Here is a 20,053-nt window from a genome sequence, read left to right as displayed (position 1 = left end):
TTATTTTCAGTTTTAGCGATTCTGTTTATGCTTTTGTAATTTTTTATAATTTCATTTTTTTAGCTTTAAATTAATTTATTTCAGTTTTAGCTACTTTTAAATATTTATTTTTAAATATTATTTTAAAGCAGCATTTATAATTTTCATTGAAGTTTTTGTATTTCGTCTGATATTTGTGTTTATATTTTAGCTTTTTCAATTAACAAAAACTTTTTATATAGTTTAGTTTAATTAAAAACAACAACACTGGAGGAATAAAATTAATTCATATGGATTTTGAATACATTTGGTTTTTAATTGTTTCTTTTAAATATTTCAATTTAACTTCAATACTGTTTATTTTTATTTTTATTTGCAATTTAAATTCAGGTTTCAGTAATTTTGTAATCTGCTTTTATCATTTTTATCAGTTGTAATTATTTTATTTCAGTTTTAGTTTTAATACACCATCTTCAATGAAAACACCCTAATTTTTATTTTAGTTAAAGAGGCAACATTTCAAATTATTTTTTTATAATTTAAGTTTTCCATCTAATATTTAGATTTTATTTTAGCTTTATTTCAATTAACGAAAACAGAGACTTGAACAGTTTTAGTTCCCTTTCAAGGGAACTTCGAACTGCATCCTCAAGGGGTCGCTATGGGGAACACCTCGTCGTGACCCGTGTCTGAAGCATACATTGAAAAAACACCAACGACTTGGCCGGCGACAGCCTCTGACATCACTACCGGCGCGACTACAAACAAGCACCAGGAGAACACGTCATTCTCTTTTTCGTCTTCACTGACTTTTCTGTTTGAAGCATGCATCTTAAAGAACTGGTAAGAGCAATCTTTTTTGGGCGACTACTAGAAAGAGTTTAGACAATGTGTGCACTAATAATAACACACAATCTTTGCACAAAATTTGTTTGGGTGAAAAGCACGCACTCGATGTCTTTGAGCAGGCAATCTGTGTGCATTGTGAGCATTTTTTCAAAGAAAACGCTCCACTCTCATTCGTCTCTCTTTCCAAGGAAAAAAGGCAGCCACCTGCTTCCCGCGGTTCAGGATCCGCCGCTGCTGAGGCACGGAGGAGAATGAGGTCCTGAGAATACAGGTGGATCTGTCTGAATGGTTTAAAGAGGGACTTTCCCTTTTGCGCTCCTAATGGCGGTGGACAAGAGAGAGCTTCGGGAGGACGATGTTATATCTTTTACACTTTCTGATAGGTTAGTGGTCTGCTGGGTTTTTACCTAGGAAAAGCAAGAGATATTTGAGGATGGTGAAGAAGCTGAGGCTGAGCTATGTATGTAGAGCTGTTGGAAGTTATGGATCGCGCCATGGCAAGGTAAGACTTGAAATGAAGGTCTTGAAATACAAGGTGACGCCGTGAGGCTGCCTCAATGAGTGTAATCTTTCTGACCGTAGCCCTCAAGCTCAGATGAGCCTTCCATTTCTGCCTGATCTCCATACAGAGATCGAAAAGAAATGAAAGAGGCCATTTTCTTCTCACATCCATCGGTTTTCAGCATAAGAGCTGTGCCAACATTGAGGCGATGTGCAAAAACGGCTATGAGATGATGCCCCCTGTGGAAAGAGCTTTGCCATCTAAGCTGGTGCTTCAAGCATATCAGACTGATCTGCTAAGAGACCTGGATAGAGGCGAGGGCCTTTTTCCTGATCAGGTACCTGAGCTGCGCCACACCACAGATCTCTCTCCATACTACCAAGCAGGCCACCTCCACCATGGGCAGGAATATGGCGGCCATGGTGGTGGCAGAGAGACATCTGTTGATGAACCTGGCAGACATCGGGGAAAAAAGAAAAGGCTTTCTTCTCGATGCTTAGGTTTCGCTTTCTGAATTTTTCTGATGGGGATCGAGAAGTTCAGGGAGACGAAGGCACGCTCCGCTGCTTTCAGATCCTTTGTTCCATGAAAGTCCAGGTCTGAGCCCAAACAACATAGGGGTCCTGGTCTGTCTTGATCTGAGGATCAAAGACAGGCACAGAAGGCTAGTGTCACGACTCGCACTCCTCCCCCACCTGCGGGCAGGGGTAAGAGGAATCATGGGCCACAAGGAGGTAAGCAGAACCTAAGGGATGTGATCCAGACTAGACAGCGTTCTCGTCCAAATCAGAGTGATACCGAGGTATCTACTCATTTATCCTCCCCTTCCTAATTCCCCTGTAACCACCAGCTCTCCACCTGATTGAGGTTAAGTGGAAACCTCTTACATAACAGTCTCCTATGCTGGACCTATAATGTTTTTGGCTGGTGCTATGTTCATAGGAACAACCCTACTGGTGGTCCGGACTAAAAGGAGGTACCCCTTGAGTGGGGTTCCAGCGCAGGAGGGTGAGTGAGTATGTAACCCTTTCTGTATATACTTATTTCCTCTGTATATACTTATTTCCTTTGCAGTGCTCAGTTACAGTGATACTAAACACTCGTCAGCATCAGCCATCCGGGTTAATGTTCCGGTATTAGGTGGCCGAGATCACAGGTTCCTGCAGGAGCCTCTTTGATCATCAGGCCTGGTACAGCACTGCAGGGAATTTCATGGATGTCCAGCCAGGTCACCCTGAGGGGTCTCCTGGTCACTTAGTGGTGCTGTCGCATCCAGCGGGAAGTGGAATTGGCAGTTACAGAAGTCTTCTTGTATATGCTACCTCAGGTGATGATCCCCTCGTCAGAGGTTTCTAAAATTTGAGCTTGCCTCTCCCGTGCGATTCAGCGCTTCTGCAGTGCTTAGGAACCTTTTAGCGTCACGCTGTCTGGCCTCTGTTTCCCTGGTTGTCCACTAGTCGTCTCACTTCCCCATAGGCACCTCACCGCAGGCACTAAACTTCCCACAAAGCCTTTTCCCTTCATCACGGTAATTGCACACCTGTAGCACTCAGGTGTCTTCACTTTCATAGTCATTATCCTGTCCATATAATCCGGTCTGTTTCCAATTGTCTGCATGGAGTTCTTACTTTCCGTCACCTACTTTCCTTGCGTTTCCTAGTCCTTGAGTTCCTATTCTTGTTTCTGATTGTTTATTTGTTTGTTTGTTTCTGTTTGGATTGATGTTGGTTACGACCCCGGCTTTTTTTGACTTTGATTTGGATTACCCTTAATAAACCACACTGCACTTGGATCTTCTGTCTCCTGTGTTCCCGTATGTGACATTTAGGTACACATGCTAAGCTCTGTGTACCTTCTGAAAACCACATGGTGGTCAGTGTGCACGTGAACACTTTGCACACTTTCTAAAATCCACATAAGGGGAAAGTGTGCACGAAAGACACTGCGCACTTTCTGAAATCCTTTATGGTAATGGTTACGCGCTCTGCCTTGTTCCCTTTCTTGAAATGATTAAACCTTGGTTCCTTGGACTCTTTTCGGCCAGTGTGTATTTGTTTATACACTTCAAGCATCGCTTCCCTCAACATGAGGGCCTATTTGGGCGATTCTCGTGGTAGTTTAGCAGCGCTCCCCTTTTCCAAGAATTGTCACCTATGAGCACGCTACTCTGAATTCAGAGTTCTCCTCTCATATGAGACTGAGTTCTCTGTTTTTCCCCAGAATGCTCCAGCATTATTTCCAAGATTGAGTTGATGACTTTCAAACATACTGTTTTGAGATGCACCATTCCATCTATGAGCTGCTCTATCAGAGTGCCACGAGAGCCCCTCCTTTGAACAGTATTTGAAAATCCATCTTATGGTAAGTGTGCACGTGAAGTCTTTGCACACTTTCTGAAATCCACACTGTGGTAAGTTCTCACACTAGTATTCTGCATTCTTTCTAAAATCCTATATGTTGAGGGCTTCACGCTGTTGCTTCGTGCCCTTTCTTGAGTTGGTAAAAGCCCTGTTCATCTTGGGTACCACTCCACCTATGTATCCTCGGATACCTATCTAAACAGGGTGTTGCTACTAGGGATCTGTTGAGACAGCTCCTTCAGCAAGCTTATGAGAAAGCAAGCGGTAGCCCCTGTGTGACAGGCAAGACTTAGTATAAAATGCCACTCAAGCATAGCACCTTCAAATCAGATTTGATGTCACTTACTTTTTAGGTTGCTAGGCACATGCGAACTAATGACATTTGACATAACTGATGTCCAGCCTGTGCCATAATTGATTTGTGAGCTATGACAGACTATTTACAAAATCGATTTCAGTCTGTATATAACACAAACACTAGCATATGACTTCAGAAGACTAGGAATATTGTGCAGAAATGTTCTGAAGAACATCTCCTTTTGTGCTGCATGGAAAAGTAAAAGCATATGAGTTTGAAATGGCAGGAGTGAATGATTAATTTTAATTTTTGGGTCAACTATGCCTTTAAGACTGGGTATATTGTCATCGGTTCTTGAGCTTATGTATGTGTGTGTGTGTGCGTGCACGTGTGTGCTTGCGTGCCTGGCCATTTAATTAAACCAGAGGATGCTGGAGCTGCACAGGAGGGACATGGAGAGACATGGTAGATGACTGATGATGAGGAGGAGGAGGAAGAGCAGAGAGGAGGGGAAGGGAGGTGCAGCATAGTCAGACAGGAGGATATGAGGGGGTCATCAGGCAGGAGCATGTGGTCTTGCATGGAGAAAAAACACCAGGAATGAGTCGAGCAAGTGGAACAGATGAAGGGTAAATGAAGGACTGTATGAAGGTATGAAGAAGAACACTGGCATATTTGTTGTATATGTGTTGAGGTCATAGCAACATATGGTGAAATTCTAGTCACGGCCAGATGAGGGCAGATTACACTCAATTTATGTGATTAAAGGGATACAAAAAAATTAAATTCTGTCATTTTTTACTCTCCCCTTTGTCCTTCCAAATTTGTATGAGGCAGAACGTTTACACTGCTCTTTTTCATACAGTGGAAGTCAATGAGGATAAATGCTGTTGCTCTCTAAAAAGGCCACAAAAGTATGCATTATATTCAAAGTCTTTTAAATTGTGATTCACTGAAATCATTCCAAAAATGTGAAAATCCTCCAACCATATCACAATTTCAAACCTTTAAGATCTGAAACCTGATGCAACGTGCTTTTCGCATGAAAATACACTAACACAAACTAAAAAAAAACTACATTGGGAGGGGAATAATAACAAATACAATATCAGTCTGACTCTCACAGAAAGCTAATATGCATTACAATATTAAATAATGAGTAATTAGTATTATCAATACTGTGCTGCTTCATATTTTTGTTGAAACCATGCAAGTTTTTTTTTTTTTTTTTTTTTTTAGGGTTCTTTGATGAATACAAAGTTCAAAAGAACGGCACTTATTTGAAATCTTTTGTAACATTATAAAAGTCTTTATTGTTTATTTTTGATCAATTTAATGCACCCTTCCTGAATAAAAAAAAAGTAAACTTTAAGAAAGGAAGTGAATGTTTAATTCAAAAAAATTAAAATACAAATTGAACTCCACTGCATTCCACACATATTTCTCATTTTAAAAAAGCCTTTTTGTGACTCATAACATGTCTGGACTAAAGTTTATTTGGGATTCTACTACAGAATGTGAGACTGTCTTTGAATATCTTTAGACTTTGTCTCTGTCAGCCCATCCTAGTGATCATAAAACACCATGCCTTTATTCTGTCCTGACTCTCATTCTTACACAGCTCTATAGCCAAAGCATCCCTGTCATCTTTTCTCCTGATGAAAGTATTACTTCTATCGCTCTCTTATCTGATGTAACTCAGACAAACCTCATTTCTGTGTAAAGAACTCTCACCTGCTGCATTGAGCTGATATACACGAGCCTCGGGCGAGAAGACTCGATTAATGTCACATGCCATTACGGCTCTTCAGAGGTCTGAGGAACAGAACAGTGATTTTAAGAGACTTCTTTTTTTTCTGTACATCACTCCTGAGAGGACAAGCAAAAGTTCAAAACCTTCAATATGATCACAATAGCTGTGTCAGCTCAAATAACACACGTCTACTGCAGCGAAGTCATTCATGAGAGTTTTGCAGAGTAACCCACACTTTTACTTAACAGTCATACTATCATACTAATTTGTGGGATTTTATCAAACAGTAAGGAATGTTCTAGACTTGGTCATATTTGTATGGTTGGTTTCCCTCCAAAATGATGTCACTTCTGGGAAGATGATGTTATTAAAGTCATATGACAAATGCGACACTGAAACACAAAACCATTCATGAGGGTCAATGTTATTAAATTAGGATGTATACATAATCAGAAAGCTGAATAAATATATTGTCCATTGATGTGTGATTTTGAGCTTTGAGGAGTTTGTTAATCTGAAATAATCTGTTCCTGTCTGCAAAACTGCAAAATAGACCAATCTATGCAAGAATTTTCCAACTTTTCCATATACATAATTATCCAATCACTGAAATACATTTAAAATCTGTTGCTTAACTTAAAGTAAAGATCACTTTTTGGAAAGTGACTCAAGTATGATTACTGAGATGATGGTCAGCACTGATTTATTACTCAAAACTTCTTGATGGTCTCACAAAATATTTCTATATATAGTCTCTCATGGCCATGATAATGATGTAGTTTATAGTCAAAGAAGCATCTTTCTATTTCCTTTCATAAATCATCTGGAGTACCTCGCCTTGGTGAAAGAAAATAATCCTAAATATCACCTTTGTCATGGACAGAGGTCAACCAATCAATCATCGGAGAGCAGCGTGTGTGTACGACGACGCCTCTGTATCACTAGGACACATCTGGACTCTAAATGTGATGGATGAGAAGAAAGGATGACTAGACACACACGAGATGGCATTTCACCTTCAATCCACTCGATTCAGGTCAAATTTTACCTCTAAAAAGCAAATATGATTTCATTTTTCAAAGTGTAGTGGCTTAAAAGGGGCATAACTGGATTTTTCAGACTTTGATGTACTTTGTAGGCATTTGCAAAAACTGGTCATTCAGAAATGATACTGAGTCACAAGCATACTCTCATTAACATATGACCAAGCACATTTACATATTAACTCAGATTCTGTATTCTGCAGCTTGACTCATTCTAATGACAAGCAATGTGAGCTAGACCAGCATGCACGGGTTAGTCAATCATAACAGAAGTCATTTGACATCATAAAGGTACAGCAATGAAAAAAAAAGAAAAAAAAAAAAAAAAAATATATATATATATATATATATATATATATATATATATATATATATATATACTTTGTCCCTTTAGTGAGTTTATCTCATAAAAGCATGACAGAGTTCACACCAAAATCTAAATGAAAATAAAAAAATAAAAAAATAAAAACTAAATGAATAAACATAAAATGTAATATATTTGAAATATAATCTGGACATATTCCATGACAAGTTATGAGAGATTCGCCCTTACATCCTTTCATGTCTATTTACAGCACAGCTGAATATGTGAAGAAAGTGTGTAAATGTGTGTGTGTTGACTTCACACCCCTGGTGACGGTTATAGATGTGAACACATGGTTAGAGATCAGGTAATGTGTTCTGACATGAAGAACAAAGAAAACCTAAATCTGAGAAAATACACACACACACAATCATTTAGACACGAACTCCTCCTTAGGATGTTTTCTACAGTCAGCAGGCTTCAGATTTATGTACAATCATAACTCACCTCATGATCCGAAGGTTATGCATACTAATTTCACATCACAATGTCAAAAGAAAAAAAAACATAATGAAAAGAAATGGCAATTGTTTGCAATTTCTTTGCTTTTGACTTTGGAATGAAATATGACTCATGAGATAATCCATGAGGAGTTTCTTAAACAGCTATCAGTAGCTCATCTCTCAGAAGTAACAGGTTCTGCTGGGTTCTGCAGTTGCTCAAGCCTTTATGAAGTTATTGGATTTGATGCCAGGAGCTTCTACCCCTTCATCCTTCATCTCCCAGGGCGTTTTATTCCTGATGATCAATTTCCTGAACAAGAGTCCGACAGCATTGATCAATGCGTCACTGTTATTTTTCTTCCCTCTTTATCTAAATCTGTGCCTCCGTAAAAATGACAAGCCAAACTCTGGCCTCTTTGTCTTAATTTTTACTGCACTAAATTGAATTCTGCCACCCTTCCATCACAAGTGAGAAGTTCAAGAGGCAGAAGAAAGTGAAAGAGACAAGGAGAAAAGGAACGCCATGCTGGAAAATTCTGGCTTCTGAGAATGTAGGAAAAATTATATGAGTACTGTCATTAATGAAACACTACTCATTACCAAAACTCAACAGCAAAATGATGTAGTGGGTGGTTGCCAATGCACTGCAATGCAGTTACAATGGTCAAAGTTTAATGGGCTACTTCTGAAGCTTGTTCAAATTACTATCCCAAGTACCAGCAATATACAAGCTCATGAATAATTTTATTATATAATTGGATTAAAAACTACAACTCCCAAAATGCATCAGTTAGGCTACGTTTCACTCATGCAATCAGTCCACGCAAGCGCCAATTAAGTTAATAGTGTCGACTACACTTAAAGGGTTAGTTCATCGAAAAATGAAAATTATGTCATTAATGACTCACACCAAGCCAGGCCAGATAACGAACGAAAGACTGACTCGTTCTCGAACCGTTTCTGTCAGACGCGATCGATTCGAGAACCGAGGAGCTGATGATACTGCGCATGTGTGATTCAGCGTGAAGCAGACTGTAGCGTCTGAACCGAACTGATTCTTTTGGTGATTGATTCTGAATTGATTCTGTGCTAATGTTATGAGCGCGGGTAAACCAAAGGCTTGAATCAAGGGCAATCATCGCCAATGACGTCATTACGTCGAGCGCAAAAGAACCGGTGCACCGTTTTCTTCAACCGGTTTATTGAATCGAACTGTCCGGAAGAACCGGTTTTGCGGAAAAGAACCAAACTTCCCCTCACTACTGGTGATCCGAAAACCGATGCAACTCGAGAACGAGTCAATCTTTCGTCTGTTATCTGGCTCGGCTCGGTGTTCATCTTCAGTTCTCTCTTCACAGCAGTTCAGTCCGTGTACTGTTTGAGTAAATTAATTACTCCTGGATATTGGTTTGTTTTAACTCAGAGGGAGTGTCAGCCACATTAAAAAAAGTTAACAGCTCAAGTCATTTGTGGATTAATGCGTATTAGAGATGTGAACTGTTTCAAACGATTCAGTTCGATTTGGTGAACTGGTTCAAGAAGATCCGGTTACATCGAGTGATTCGTTTGCGAACGGGATATCACTAAACTGCAGTGTTTTGAACTCACTCTCACAACAGACATGGAAGAGAAGACAATGCTGAATAAAGTCGTAGTTTTTGCTATTTTTGGACCAAAATGTATTTTCAATGCTTCAAAAATTCTAACTGACCCTCTGATGTCACATGGACTACTTGGATGATGTTTTTCTTACCTTTCTGGATATGGACAGTATACTGTACACACAGCTTCAATGGAGGGACTGAGAGCTCTCGGACTAAATCTAAAATATCTTAACACAATAACTGTGTTCTGAAGATGAACGGAGGTCTCACGGATTTTAAACGACATTAGGGTGAGTTATTAATGACATCATTTTCATTTTGGGGTGAACTATCCCTTTAATGCTCAAGACTAACTATTAAACATTATGTTTTTGTACAAATATATTTAAAAGATGTTGTTAATATTTGATTATCATACGTAGGATCGACAGTTAATGGTGCTTGGGACGAAAATGGCACCAAAGTCAATAAAACCATGCCCAAAGTTTGACATATTCTGTTAAAACTGTTCCCCTATATGAGTTCTTGTTTTTAATATTAAGAATATATGATATAATTAAGCTATCACACTACACGAGCAAGAGTGTTGTTTTCCCCAAACATCAGCACAATGTGATATCGGTTTTATACAAGTCCAATAAACAAGAGGATAATATTAAGCAACTTACATTTTCATTCTGTTTAGCCAACGAAAATGATTCCAAACAAGCCTAAACAGAACCGATGATCATCTCAGAGCAGAACAAACCAGAGTTTCGTTCCTGAATTAATCAGTATTTTGAATGAATCAGACGAGTCAGTGATTTAAATAACCAAGGCCACATTGCTTACTCAGCTCATGAATGAATCAGCCGTTTTGAATGAATCGACTGAATGAATGATTCAATGACAAACACTTCCCGCCACCTACAGGCGGTTTAAGTTTCAAACTTAAAATATAATTTCAAACAACTGAATTGTCTACTATTCTAATTGAATTTACTGTTTTAATTAAAATCTTGAAACCAATTTATGAATTTAAATGTAAGAGTCTGACATAAAAAATTATTCATTTAATAAGGCTGCATCTATTAAAGGTAAAGATAAAAAGCCCCTGGAATTTAATTTAAACTGAAGATGTATATCCCCAATTCCCCATAATGGGAAATTTGATTTCTATCATTAATCAGAAGGTGCTCTTAAATTTCTGACTGTGCTCCTAAATTAGGAACACATCTTCTAAAGACAAAAAAGTGCAGAGCTCTGCCATAACTCTCATATGAACTGCAGGTGCCTTAACTAGAACACTTCTGACCTCTGCTGCATATTCAGGGAATCACACTGCTGTGTTATATGAGTTTTATTCATTTTTATTTTTTGGCAATGCATCTTAAATGTGTATTTTGTATTGTGTCGTTGTTTTATAAACAGTAAAGGTATCAGATGGAAAATCACCATATATTGAAGCTGACATGAAATACGTCTTCATAGTTAACACAGAATACTTAAAATATTAAAATTTTTAAAAATCCAATTGTCACATCACAGGACCATTGAAATTCACCTGCGAAGGAAAACAATGGTGACAATATAAAATTATACACAAGTCACGTATATTTAATAACTACCCATAATTATCATATTGATTTACCATGGCATTTCTATTCAAAGCTACTTTAAAGATTATATATATACACTCAAAAACAAGGTAATGTTCTGTATTTTTAAGTTAAAGGTCAATAGATCTACATCAACATTCATTTTTACACACCAGACCAAGCAGAAGGTGGTAAGAGTGACATTTATTGTGGTCGAGTTTTTACAAACAAGATTAATTTGACCTGCTTATCTTCAGTTAACTTCACATTACAACATGGAATGGATCTATATCTCAAACACGTTACTGCAATATGTGATTTTGCACATTATTTTGCTCCACACAAACACGAAACGATTCAGTCATACACTATCCATGACTAAACTCATGTCTCAAACTGAATGTATGTCTTGCATTTGATTTAGATGTAAAATAACATTTGTTTCTGTGCTCCCTGTAGTAATTGTACTGACCTGACACACTTGTGGACACAGGCCTTAGTGGACTAAACAACTACAAAAAGATTTAGATGGACAGTTTAGTCTTAAAAAGACACTTTCATGGGGTTAAAGGGGTCATACCATACGTAAAGTTTTCCCTGAGCTCCACTTATAATTTTGTGCAGAAATAGCAATCCTAAATTTCTTTTTGATAACATTTATTTTTATTTTTTTTTTACCCATTTTGACTCTTTCGGTCAATAACATATTAATCCGTCTGACATCAAAAATATTTAGGCCTAATTTTTTAAGTATATAATATTTTGCATTTGAATTGCATATAAAATTTCCATTCACTTGGGTTACACAGTTTGGACAAAAATCCAATACATAATACCTCCATTATGTATCCAATAGATCGAATACATAAATCTTAAATGCACGTCTTCAGAGGAGTTCCGAATTAGTTCTTATGGCTTATTTTCAATAAATACCCCTTTTTGTAAGAAAGTTTTGAGTTCTCAAATGTATACTTTCATGGAACATCAGACTCTTTTATCGAGAAAATATCAAGGACAATTTGATTTCATATGATATAACCCCTTTAAATACACGGAGACAGAGAAAGAGAGCTTTGTGGTGAAACAGGACAGACATAAACGGAGACAGAAGAAGCTGTTGCCCATCACGGGAGAAGAAGAGAGGCGTGATTGGACTGCAGTGCTAATGGCAGCTGCTTCAGCCAATCGGTGAGCTCACAAATGTCACATGTCACAGTGTGCTGGTGGAGGAGGATGCCAGCCGTTTCCCTATGTATATTCTGAGAGAGAGAGTAAGAAATAGAAAGAAAAAGATAATCTGTCACCTTTTGTCTTCTGTCAGACAGCATTGGAGTTCTTATTTATGCTCTTTATTACAGGCAACATCAATGCCAGTAATGAAAATGTAAGTCAAAAATGTGGTTTGTATGACTCAATACAACATTACAGAGAGTTTGAACAGAACAAACATTTCTCAATTGTCTGTGATTTATTGCAAGCACGGGCCTATGGGACTTGGTCTTCATTTAGACTTCATCTACAGTTTCCTGCAAGACCTCTTCATGGTCACATTTTCACTTCAGATGTACAAGTACTTAATAAATTACAGAACTGCATTTTAGTGAGGCACAGCAAAGGACAAATGAAGAGAAAAGCGTTGAAAGGTAAAGAAAAGTGAAGAGATGGCTATATTCCCCATAATAACAAAACTGTCACCATCCAAGATACTATTTTATCCTCAAAACAAACACTCATCTATGCAGTGATGGCATATAATTTTAGTAAATCACATTATCAGTACAGTATGTCAATCAATGCACTTACACAAGTGACTTCTATATTTCATTCACATGCAGAACAATCATTTTGAGAATTCATTTATGCATTTAAATGCATAAACAAAAACAGACTATCACTTACGAATGGCAAATGTGTACTATATGTACGGCAGCAGTGTATTTAAATTCCAAGTGCTGTCAGCTGTGGGACTTTCAGTGCAAACAGGCCTCATAATGTGATCGAAAAGGCCTGTTTAAAGGCTCCTTCCAATCATCTTTTTGCGTTAAAATCAGTGGAACAGCCATTGACTTCAATGGGGCTGTCTGGGCCATACATCCACAAACCCTATGGTTATATTTATGCAGATTACCTTTAATTCTGTAAAATACTGAAATGCAAAAAAGGCAATATGTATAGACTCTTTATACATAGACAAACCTCATTGACACATTTTACAAAATTTGGCCTGGCATCCATCCTGTGGAATCTTAAAGCAAAAGATTTGTATTGATATAAAATTAGAAGATATGATGAAACATGAAAAAAGTCTCACCCCAGGCCCAGCGTCAGAGCATGTGAGGCGAGCAGAGAGGGCAGGAGGATGAGGAGCACATCTGAAGAAAACAAACCCCTCTTCATCACCTCAGTCTTCCTCACGCTCAGAGAGCCAGACTGCTTTGGGTGATGAAACACAAACTCCCTAAAGACAGAGAGAGAGAGAGAGAAATCAGGGTCATTCAGCAATATAATCTAGTTAAGCATTTGGAATATTAAAGTTTAAAGACTATTAAATATTTAATCCAGGTTTATTTGCACAGTTTATTATTTAATACAAAATTCTGATTACACAATATTATCAGCATCATTTCAGAGAAGTTGAATTGAAAATGCACATAAATCTGTAAGGACCCAGTATTTCTCTTTTGCTTTATTGAGGTGATGATCATGTTCTCCAGCATTTTTGAGAATATATGATCAGTGTCACAAATTTACTATATCAGTTACATGAAACTTATTTCTTGGACAATTTATTTCTTATAACATTTGTTATTCATTTTACATCAACATTCCTTTGTTTTAAAAAAATCTAATGGATGCTGTCAGGCTGGATCCAGAGCGTGCACCAGGTGAACCTGGAGGTGTTTTAAGATAAATTTCTCTGAAACAGATTAAGCCAAATTCAGCATTGTAATCCCAATTTAAATCTCGTCTATCCTATCATATAAAGCTTGTTGCCTCATACACATGCAGGAATGCAAGCATACAGTGCATTCAGAAAGTATCCAGACCCCTTCACTTTTTTCAAAATATATATATATTTTTTTCAATAAACTACAAACCCGATTCCAAAAAAGTTGGGACACTGTACAAATTGTGAGTAAAAAAAGGAAAGGAATAATTTACAAATCTCATAAACGTATATTTGATTCACAATAGAATAGATAACATATCAAATGTTGAAAGTGAGACATTTTGAAATGTCATGCCAAATATTGGCTCATTTTGGATTTCATGAGAGCTACACATTCCAAACAAGTTGGGACAGTTAGCAATAAGAGGCCGGAAAAGTTAAATCTACATATAAGGAACAGCTGGAGGACCAATTTGCAACTTATTAGGTCAATTGGCAACATGATTGGGTATAAAAACAGCCTCTCAGAGTTGCAGATCTGGAAAGGCACCATTAATGCTGAAAGGTATATCCAACTTCCAGAACAATATATGCTCCCATCCAGACATCGTCTCTTTCATGGAAGACCTTGCATTTTCCAACATGACAATCCCAGACCACATACTGCATCAATTACAACATCATGGCTGTGTAGAAGAAGGATCCGGGTACTGAAATGACCAGCCTGCAGTCCAGATCTTTCACCCAGAGAAAACATTTGGACATCATGAAGAGGAAGATGCGACAAAGAAGACCCAAGACAGTCGAGCAACTAAAAGCCTGTATTAGACAAGAATGGGACAATATTCCTATTCCTAAACTTGATCAGCATGTCTCCTCAGTCCCCAGATGTTTGCAGACTCTTATAAAAAGAAGAGGGGATGCCACACAGTGCTAAACATGGCCTTGTCCCAACTTTTTTTGAGATGTGTTGATGCTGTGAAATTTTAAATTAACTTATTTTTCCCTTAAAATGATACATTTTCTCAGTTTAAACATTTGATATGTCATCTATGTTGTATTCTGAATAAAATATTGAAATTGGAAACTTCCACATCATTGCATTCAGTTTTTGTTCACAATGTGTACAATGTCCCAACTTTTTTGGAATCAGGTTTGTACACTCCGTACCTCATAATTACAAAGGGAATATTAGAAATGTCAAATAAAAAAATATTTTTGTTTGTGATTCAGAAGAATGGTTACAACAGCTTAAACCATCCTGCATCACATTAGCTGAATAAAGCCCACACTTTCTCACACAATATGACGCATTTCACAGTATTTTTGCTTTTGACAACCATTTGTAAGGTGAAGAAGTCTATCCATTAATTAGTAAAAAAAAAAAAACTGCACAAAGACATGAGACATCTGTCTCCCTTATATTAATATATTTAATGGCCAATCCTGATTTTAAGGTTATTTTTAAGGTTTTCAAGAATTTCAAGGTTAGAATATTGGTTATTGACATTAAATAAGCACAGATGTTTTATCTTTCATCTGTGGGTGTTTTACTACATCCAAATAGTGACAGAAATTTTGAAAAGTTCTTTGACATTAAATGGAGTATTTGAACATATTTTTCCATTCCGTGGCATACTGTAAGTTACAATGCATTTTGAATAGTTTGAAAATAAAAATTCTGTCTGTTTTTGTTATTTTGATAAGTGCATTAAGCTTACATTATTTTTATAGCCAGTCAGAAAGACTATACACTGACCCTGACTAACGTCTTTGATGTAAAAGTTTTTTTGATCAAGCAATCCAAACATCTGGATGGACAGAGACTAAATGACTTTACATCAGCTCTATTTCGAAAGATTTATTTCAAATAGCCTTTGAAATGGTTTTCCAGCAAGATCTATATTTGCAAAGTGTATATATGCACCATCATGAAAACTGGCATTGACAAAGTGAAGCTTTTTGTGCTCTCCCAAAGCTTTTTTACAGCTTTTAACAATTTCATGATTGATATCACAGCAGTCTCTGCTACAATCTGCAATCATTACATCATTAAACGTTGCAATTCAAAAAGTTTGTGACAAGGTTTTGATACATGCATTAAGAACTTTCTCCTCATCCTCTCGTTAAACGCCGCACAAGTGAGGCTCAGATTCGCTGACTCATGGTGTGGCGCACAATCTATTTCTGTGTGGCGACTCAATGATCCTCTGAGATTTAAGCAGAGGTATGCAGGAGGTCAAACGCTCCACTGCAAGACCTGGCAATCTGTGAAGCACTCTGTTATTCTGAAAGGACACTTAAGCGAACAAGAACATCTCATTTATTTCTACCCATAATGCCACATGGTGTTCATGATATACTTGCATCCTTAATAAGCAGCATTTTATCTAGGACCGCAAACTGCCATCATGTGCAAAATAAATAAATAAATACAAATTCCATCTTTACTGTTGTCTATTCCAAGTGTTTTTTCAAATTACAATTACAAATTAATTACATGAACCATGCATGAACAAAACCAATATTGCATGCCAAAATCAAAAGGACAAAATAATTTTTAAATTCTGCATTTAAGACCATTAATATTTTTCATATTGTGACAATATTTTAAAGGAAATTAAGCTCATATATCAGAATTCTCTGTACTGTGAAGCAGAAGAAAAATTTACTACATTTCAAAAGCTTGGGGTCAGTAAGGGTCTTTTTATGTTTTTTTCTATGACACATTTTTAATTGATATGTTATATACTTTTACAAAAACCGCTGCAGTTTTATTATTTATATATATATATATATATATATATATATATATATATATATATATATATATATATATATATATATATATATATATATATATATATATAACAAACACCTGAGTAAAAACATGATACATTTACTAATTATCTACATTGTATCTATCAACTGCCTTTATTACATCTGAAGGTGAACTGAGGAAACTACCAGGATTTAAGAACACAGGCTACACCTGAATCAAAGTCTAAATGAAGGGTCAATCTTACTTGGGCGGGAGGTTTTCTGGCCGACTGGACCAATCCCACACCCACTCAGCACTCACTCGCCTGTCATTCTCATCCGACTGAAAGAGAAACAATGCAGAGACTGTGTTAGTGCATCATTTACATACTTTACTGGCCTTAAATCAGTAGCTTCAGGAACAAAACTGTTTAATGTACAATAGTTTGAAGTGTACTGAAAATGACTAATGCTATAAACCACACTGACAATAACATGCTAAATTATTTAAACGCTTAATTATCATTGCAAGTGAACCTGTTTTTATTGTAGCCTTTATTTAATGCATTTTCTTCCTTTTCCCATGTCAGTTTTACCATGCAAAGTTTAATTTCAATAGTCTATTAATTTTTTATCCTATTTATGCAAGATTATAACGTCTCTTAGATGCTCACCAATACTGCATTTATTTGATCAAAGATACAGTAAAATTATTAATATTGTGAAATTTTATTACAAATTGAAGTAAATGTTTCAATATACTGTAAACTGTCATTTATTCCTGTGATCAAAGCTGAACTTTCAGCATCATTACTCCAGTCTTCAGTAAAACATGATCCTTCAGAAATCATTCTACAATTATTATATTATATTATATATAGAATTAGAATAGTGAGTACTTACGAGCATATACATAAACCATGAGACTAATTACCATCGTAAAGTCTGTCTCAGTCTGTCATAATTAAAGCATGGTTATGATTGTAACCATAATAAGTTGATTAGACTTTCAAAATCATCCTCATGATTCAGCTCATTGCTTGTAGATGTAAAACAGCCTCCTTTATTTGGCAGTATCATGGTACAGTACAGTGCTTCAGGTGTCTGTTACCTGTATAGTCACACAATCTGTGCTGCTGCTGCCCTCACTGGCTGGTTTGGGAGATCCAGATGTTCTCGGGGTCACGACTTGCGGAGGACTGAATTCAGAGAGGAAGCCTGTGTTATAAGAGCTGCATGCAAAACAATTACCAAAGACTGGATGCATTGTAATTTCTCCCCTACACACACGTACACACTCAGATGATTTCATGTTCACGAAACTGGAGTTCTCATATACAGTTTCAGACGTTTCTCCTAAAATGTCTCAGGTGATATAAATGAGTAAATTGCTGAGATCCAGTAACTGAGAAAGAGCTATAAAATGAATGTAAGCAGCTCAGATCTTTTGGGGTTTTTGGGTTTTAACTGCAGAGTGCATGCAGTTTAAGACGTTGTTGAGATCTCACCGGAAACTCTATAGGAGATACTGATAAAAAAAAAAAAAAAAGTATTACATTATCAGAGCAAAATTGAGGTAATAAGCAAAAATATGCTTATGTGACATTTTCCTGATAAAACGAGACTTATATCAGGCTTATTAACCCTCAGAAATCAAGCATGGAAAGTAATAGTGCATTATCTTTTACTTCACTGAATGTGCTTTTATGTTGATCATGCGTGGTACAGTGTGTAATCACTCATTAGTCATTAAACATGCTAGAAACTGAAAAAAAAGAATAATAATAATAATTCCAAGTCCTAAAATTCTTACATGTGCTCCAAACAAGTAAGCAAGCTGTGACATTCAATATGCACATTTTTTTCCAACAAAATTGTTGTGGCAGTACATTTCATTTTCCTAATATTTGGAGAAATATTTAGATATTTAATATTAAGATAAAAAGGTATGGTATGAGAGTCAAACACAGCTTGATGACTCTTATTTGTAATTTTTCTTTCATAAGAGCAGATTTGTTTACTTCCAGGTGCACTGGTTCAAATGAAAGACTCCAAACCTTTCTGTTTGACTGCTCCTCTCACACTCCAGCTGAGCTTCCAGCAGAATCCTCTCCAGCTCCCCCTGCAGGAGGGAGGCGGTGGTGTCCTGCGCTTCTGTTTGACCTGCAGGAGCCACCAGACCCTCCAGCTCCACCCAAGAGCCTGACGGACATGTGAAAGACACAGACTTGGATTAATGAAATGGGCTCAGTTTGATCACTCACTGACAGAGTGAATATGTGTGAATTTATATGTTAAAGTCAACTAAAAATACAACTTGTTTCCGAATTGTGACATATTTGCAGGTAAAACTGGACATTCAATGTAGAACAGGATTTGATATCTATCTATCTATCTTATCTATCTATCTATCTATCTATCTATCTATCTATCTATCTATCTATCTATCTATCACTGATTGCTGTCACATGGACACAGGGTCATGAGGATACAGTAATGTTGCCCAAACAAGAGCTTGCTTACATAAGCATTTTATTTCTGTCAGAGATTAGCCAGTCACATCTCTCTCTCTCTCTCTCTCTCTCTCTCTCTCTCTCCCCAACTCCCCCTCCCTCCCTGTCTTCTTTCTAATTCTTTCCCTGTGCCTCGAGCATCCTCTCTTTCTGCCCTTCCTGGTCATGTTGGGTGTGTTTTTCAGAGACAGGGGTGTTGCAGTGGAGGGACGGTGCCATTGCCCCAGATTCTCCAGCATGTGGAACTGTGACATAACCACAGACGAGGGCCGTGTGTTATGTATACAGAGCGTAAGATCAAGCTGTGAGTGTGGATGAGAGAATGTGCATGCTTTGTGTGTTTTATGAATGATAATGACAGGGATTTGTTTTTATGAAGAATTTGTTTTCTGCAAGAACTATTGTTCTCACGTTCCACCCTGCGGACAGTTTAAGCTCCTGATCAAATTATAAGAGCTGTTAACCCTCTTCACAGTAATTGGCTTAGATAGAGACAAAACAAGCGAGTCATGGAATCTGTTTACATAACAATACAGACATAAACAGTGGCACAACAAAATAAAAACAGACCGATATAACAGAGCATTCCTAGTACAAAACATACTAGTCAAGATCAATAGTCTTTAACGGTATTTTTATTTTTACAAATGTATCCCAGCTTATTATGTTATTCAATTTAAAAGTATATTTGAAATATTTAATGTGCATTCGGCGGGTTATTTTTCTATATATATATATATATATATATATATATATATATATATATATATATATTGTAAATAAATATTATAGGCTGTACAGTTATAGCCTATGCTATGGCTATACAATAGAGTTAAAAAATAACATCATATAATAACATATAATGATCATATATATATATATATATATATATATATATATATATATAATCACAGGTTATAACAATTAAGAAGTGTTACATAGATATGCGGTTGTTTTACCGTGCAAAGCATCATCCGGGGATTGAGATCCTGACAGAGCCATGATGGGACACAGGAGTTCAGGAGCAGATGTAGTGACTTCAGCTCCTCTCGACTCTCTTTGCCCGTGTTTCCCTCTGCGTGTGTTGTCAACACTGTTGTCGCGCGTGTTTGAGTGGA

The 20,053-nt window shown here is 36.9% G+C and overlaps 1 protein-coding gene across 1 annotated transcript; it reads right to left on the bottom strand.

Moving 5' to 3' along the window:
• Positions 1 to 10,956: 10,956 nt before the first annotated feature.
• On the bottom strand, positions 10,957 to 20,041 carry LOC113068003 (BCL2/adenovirus E1B 19 kDa protein-interacting protein 3). The gene is made up of 6 exons (XM_026240541.1): positions 19,895 to 20,041; positions 18,480 to 18,624; positions 17,534 to 17,621; positions 16,689 to 16,765; positions 13,084 to 13,230; positions 10,957 to 12,031 (listed from the first exon to the last, which is right to left on the bottom strand). Exons 1-6 carry the CDS (start codon positions 19,935 to 19,937, stop codon positions 11,983 to 11,985), a joined length of 549 nt encoding a protein of 182 aa, XP_026096326.1. The 5' UTR covers positions 19,938 to 20,041; the 3' UTR covers positions 10,957 to 11,982.
• Positions 20,042 to 20,053: the final 12 nt, after the last annotated feature.

This window comes from Carassius auratus, linkage group LG30F, assembly GCF_003368295.1.
Source record: "Carassius auratus strain Wakin linkage group LG30F, ASM336829v1, whole genome shotgun sequence".
Taxonomy (NCBI): Eukaryota; Metazoa; Chordata; class Actinopteri; order Cypriniformes; family Cyprinidae; genus Carassius; species Carassius auratus.
The sequence above is the reverse complement of the archived record's forward strand: the minus strand, read 5'-3'. Positions and strand labels throughout refer to the sequence as shown.

Coding starts and splice junctions, on each gene's coding strand:
- LOC113068003 (XM_026240541.1), bottom strand. CDS start 19,937: ATGGCTCTGTCAGGATCTCAATCCCCGGATGATGCTTTGCACG. Junction 16,766..17,533: donor CAGATTGTGTGACTATACAG/GTAACAGACACC, acceptor TTTCTCTTTCAG/TCGGATGAGAATGACAGGCG. Junction 13,231..16,688: donor CCAGAAAACCTCCCGCCCAA/GTAAGATTGACC, acceptor CTCTGTCTTTAG/GGAGTTTGTGTTTCATCACC.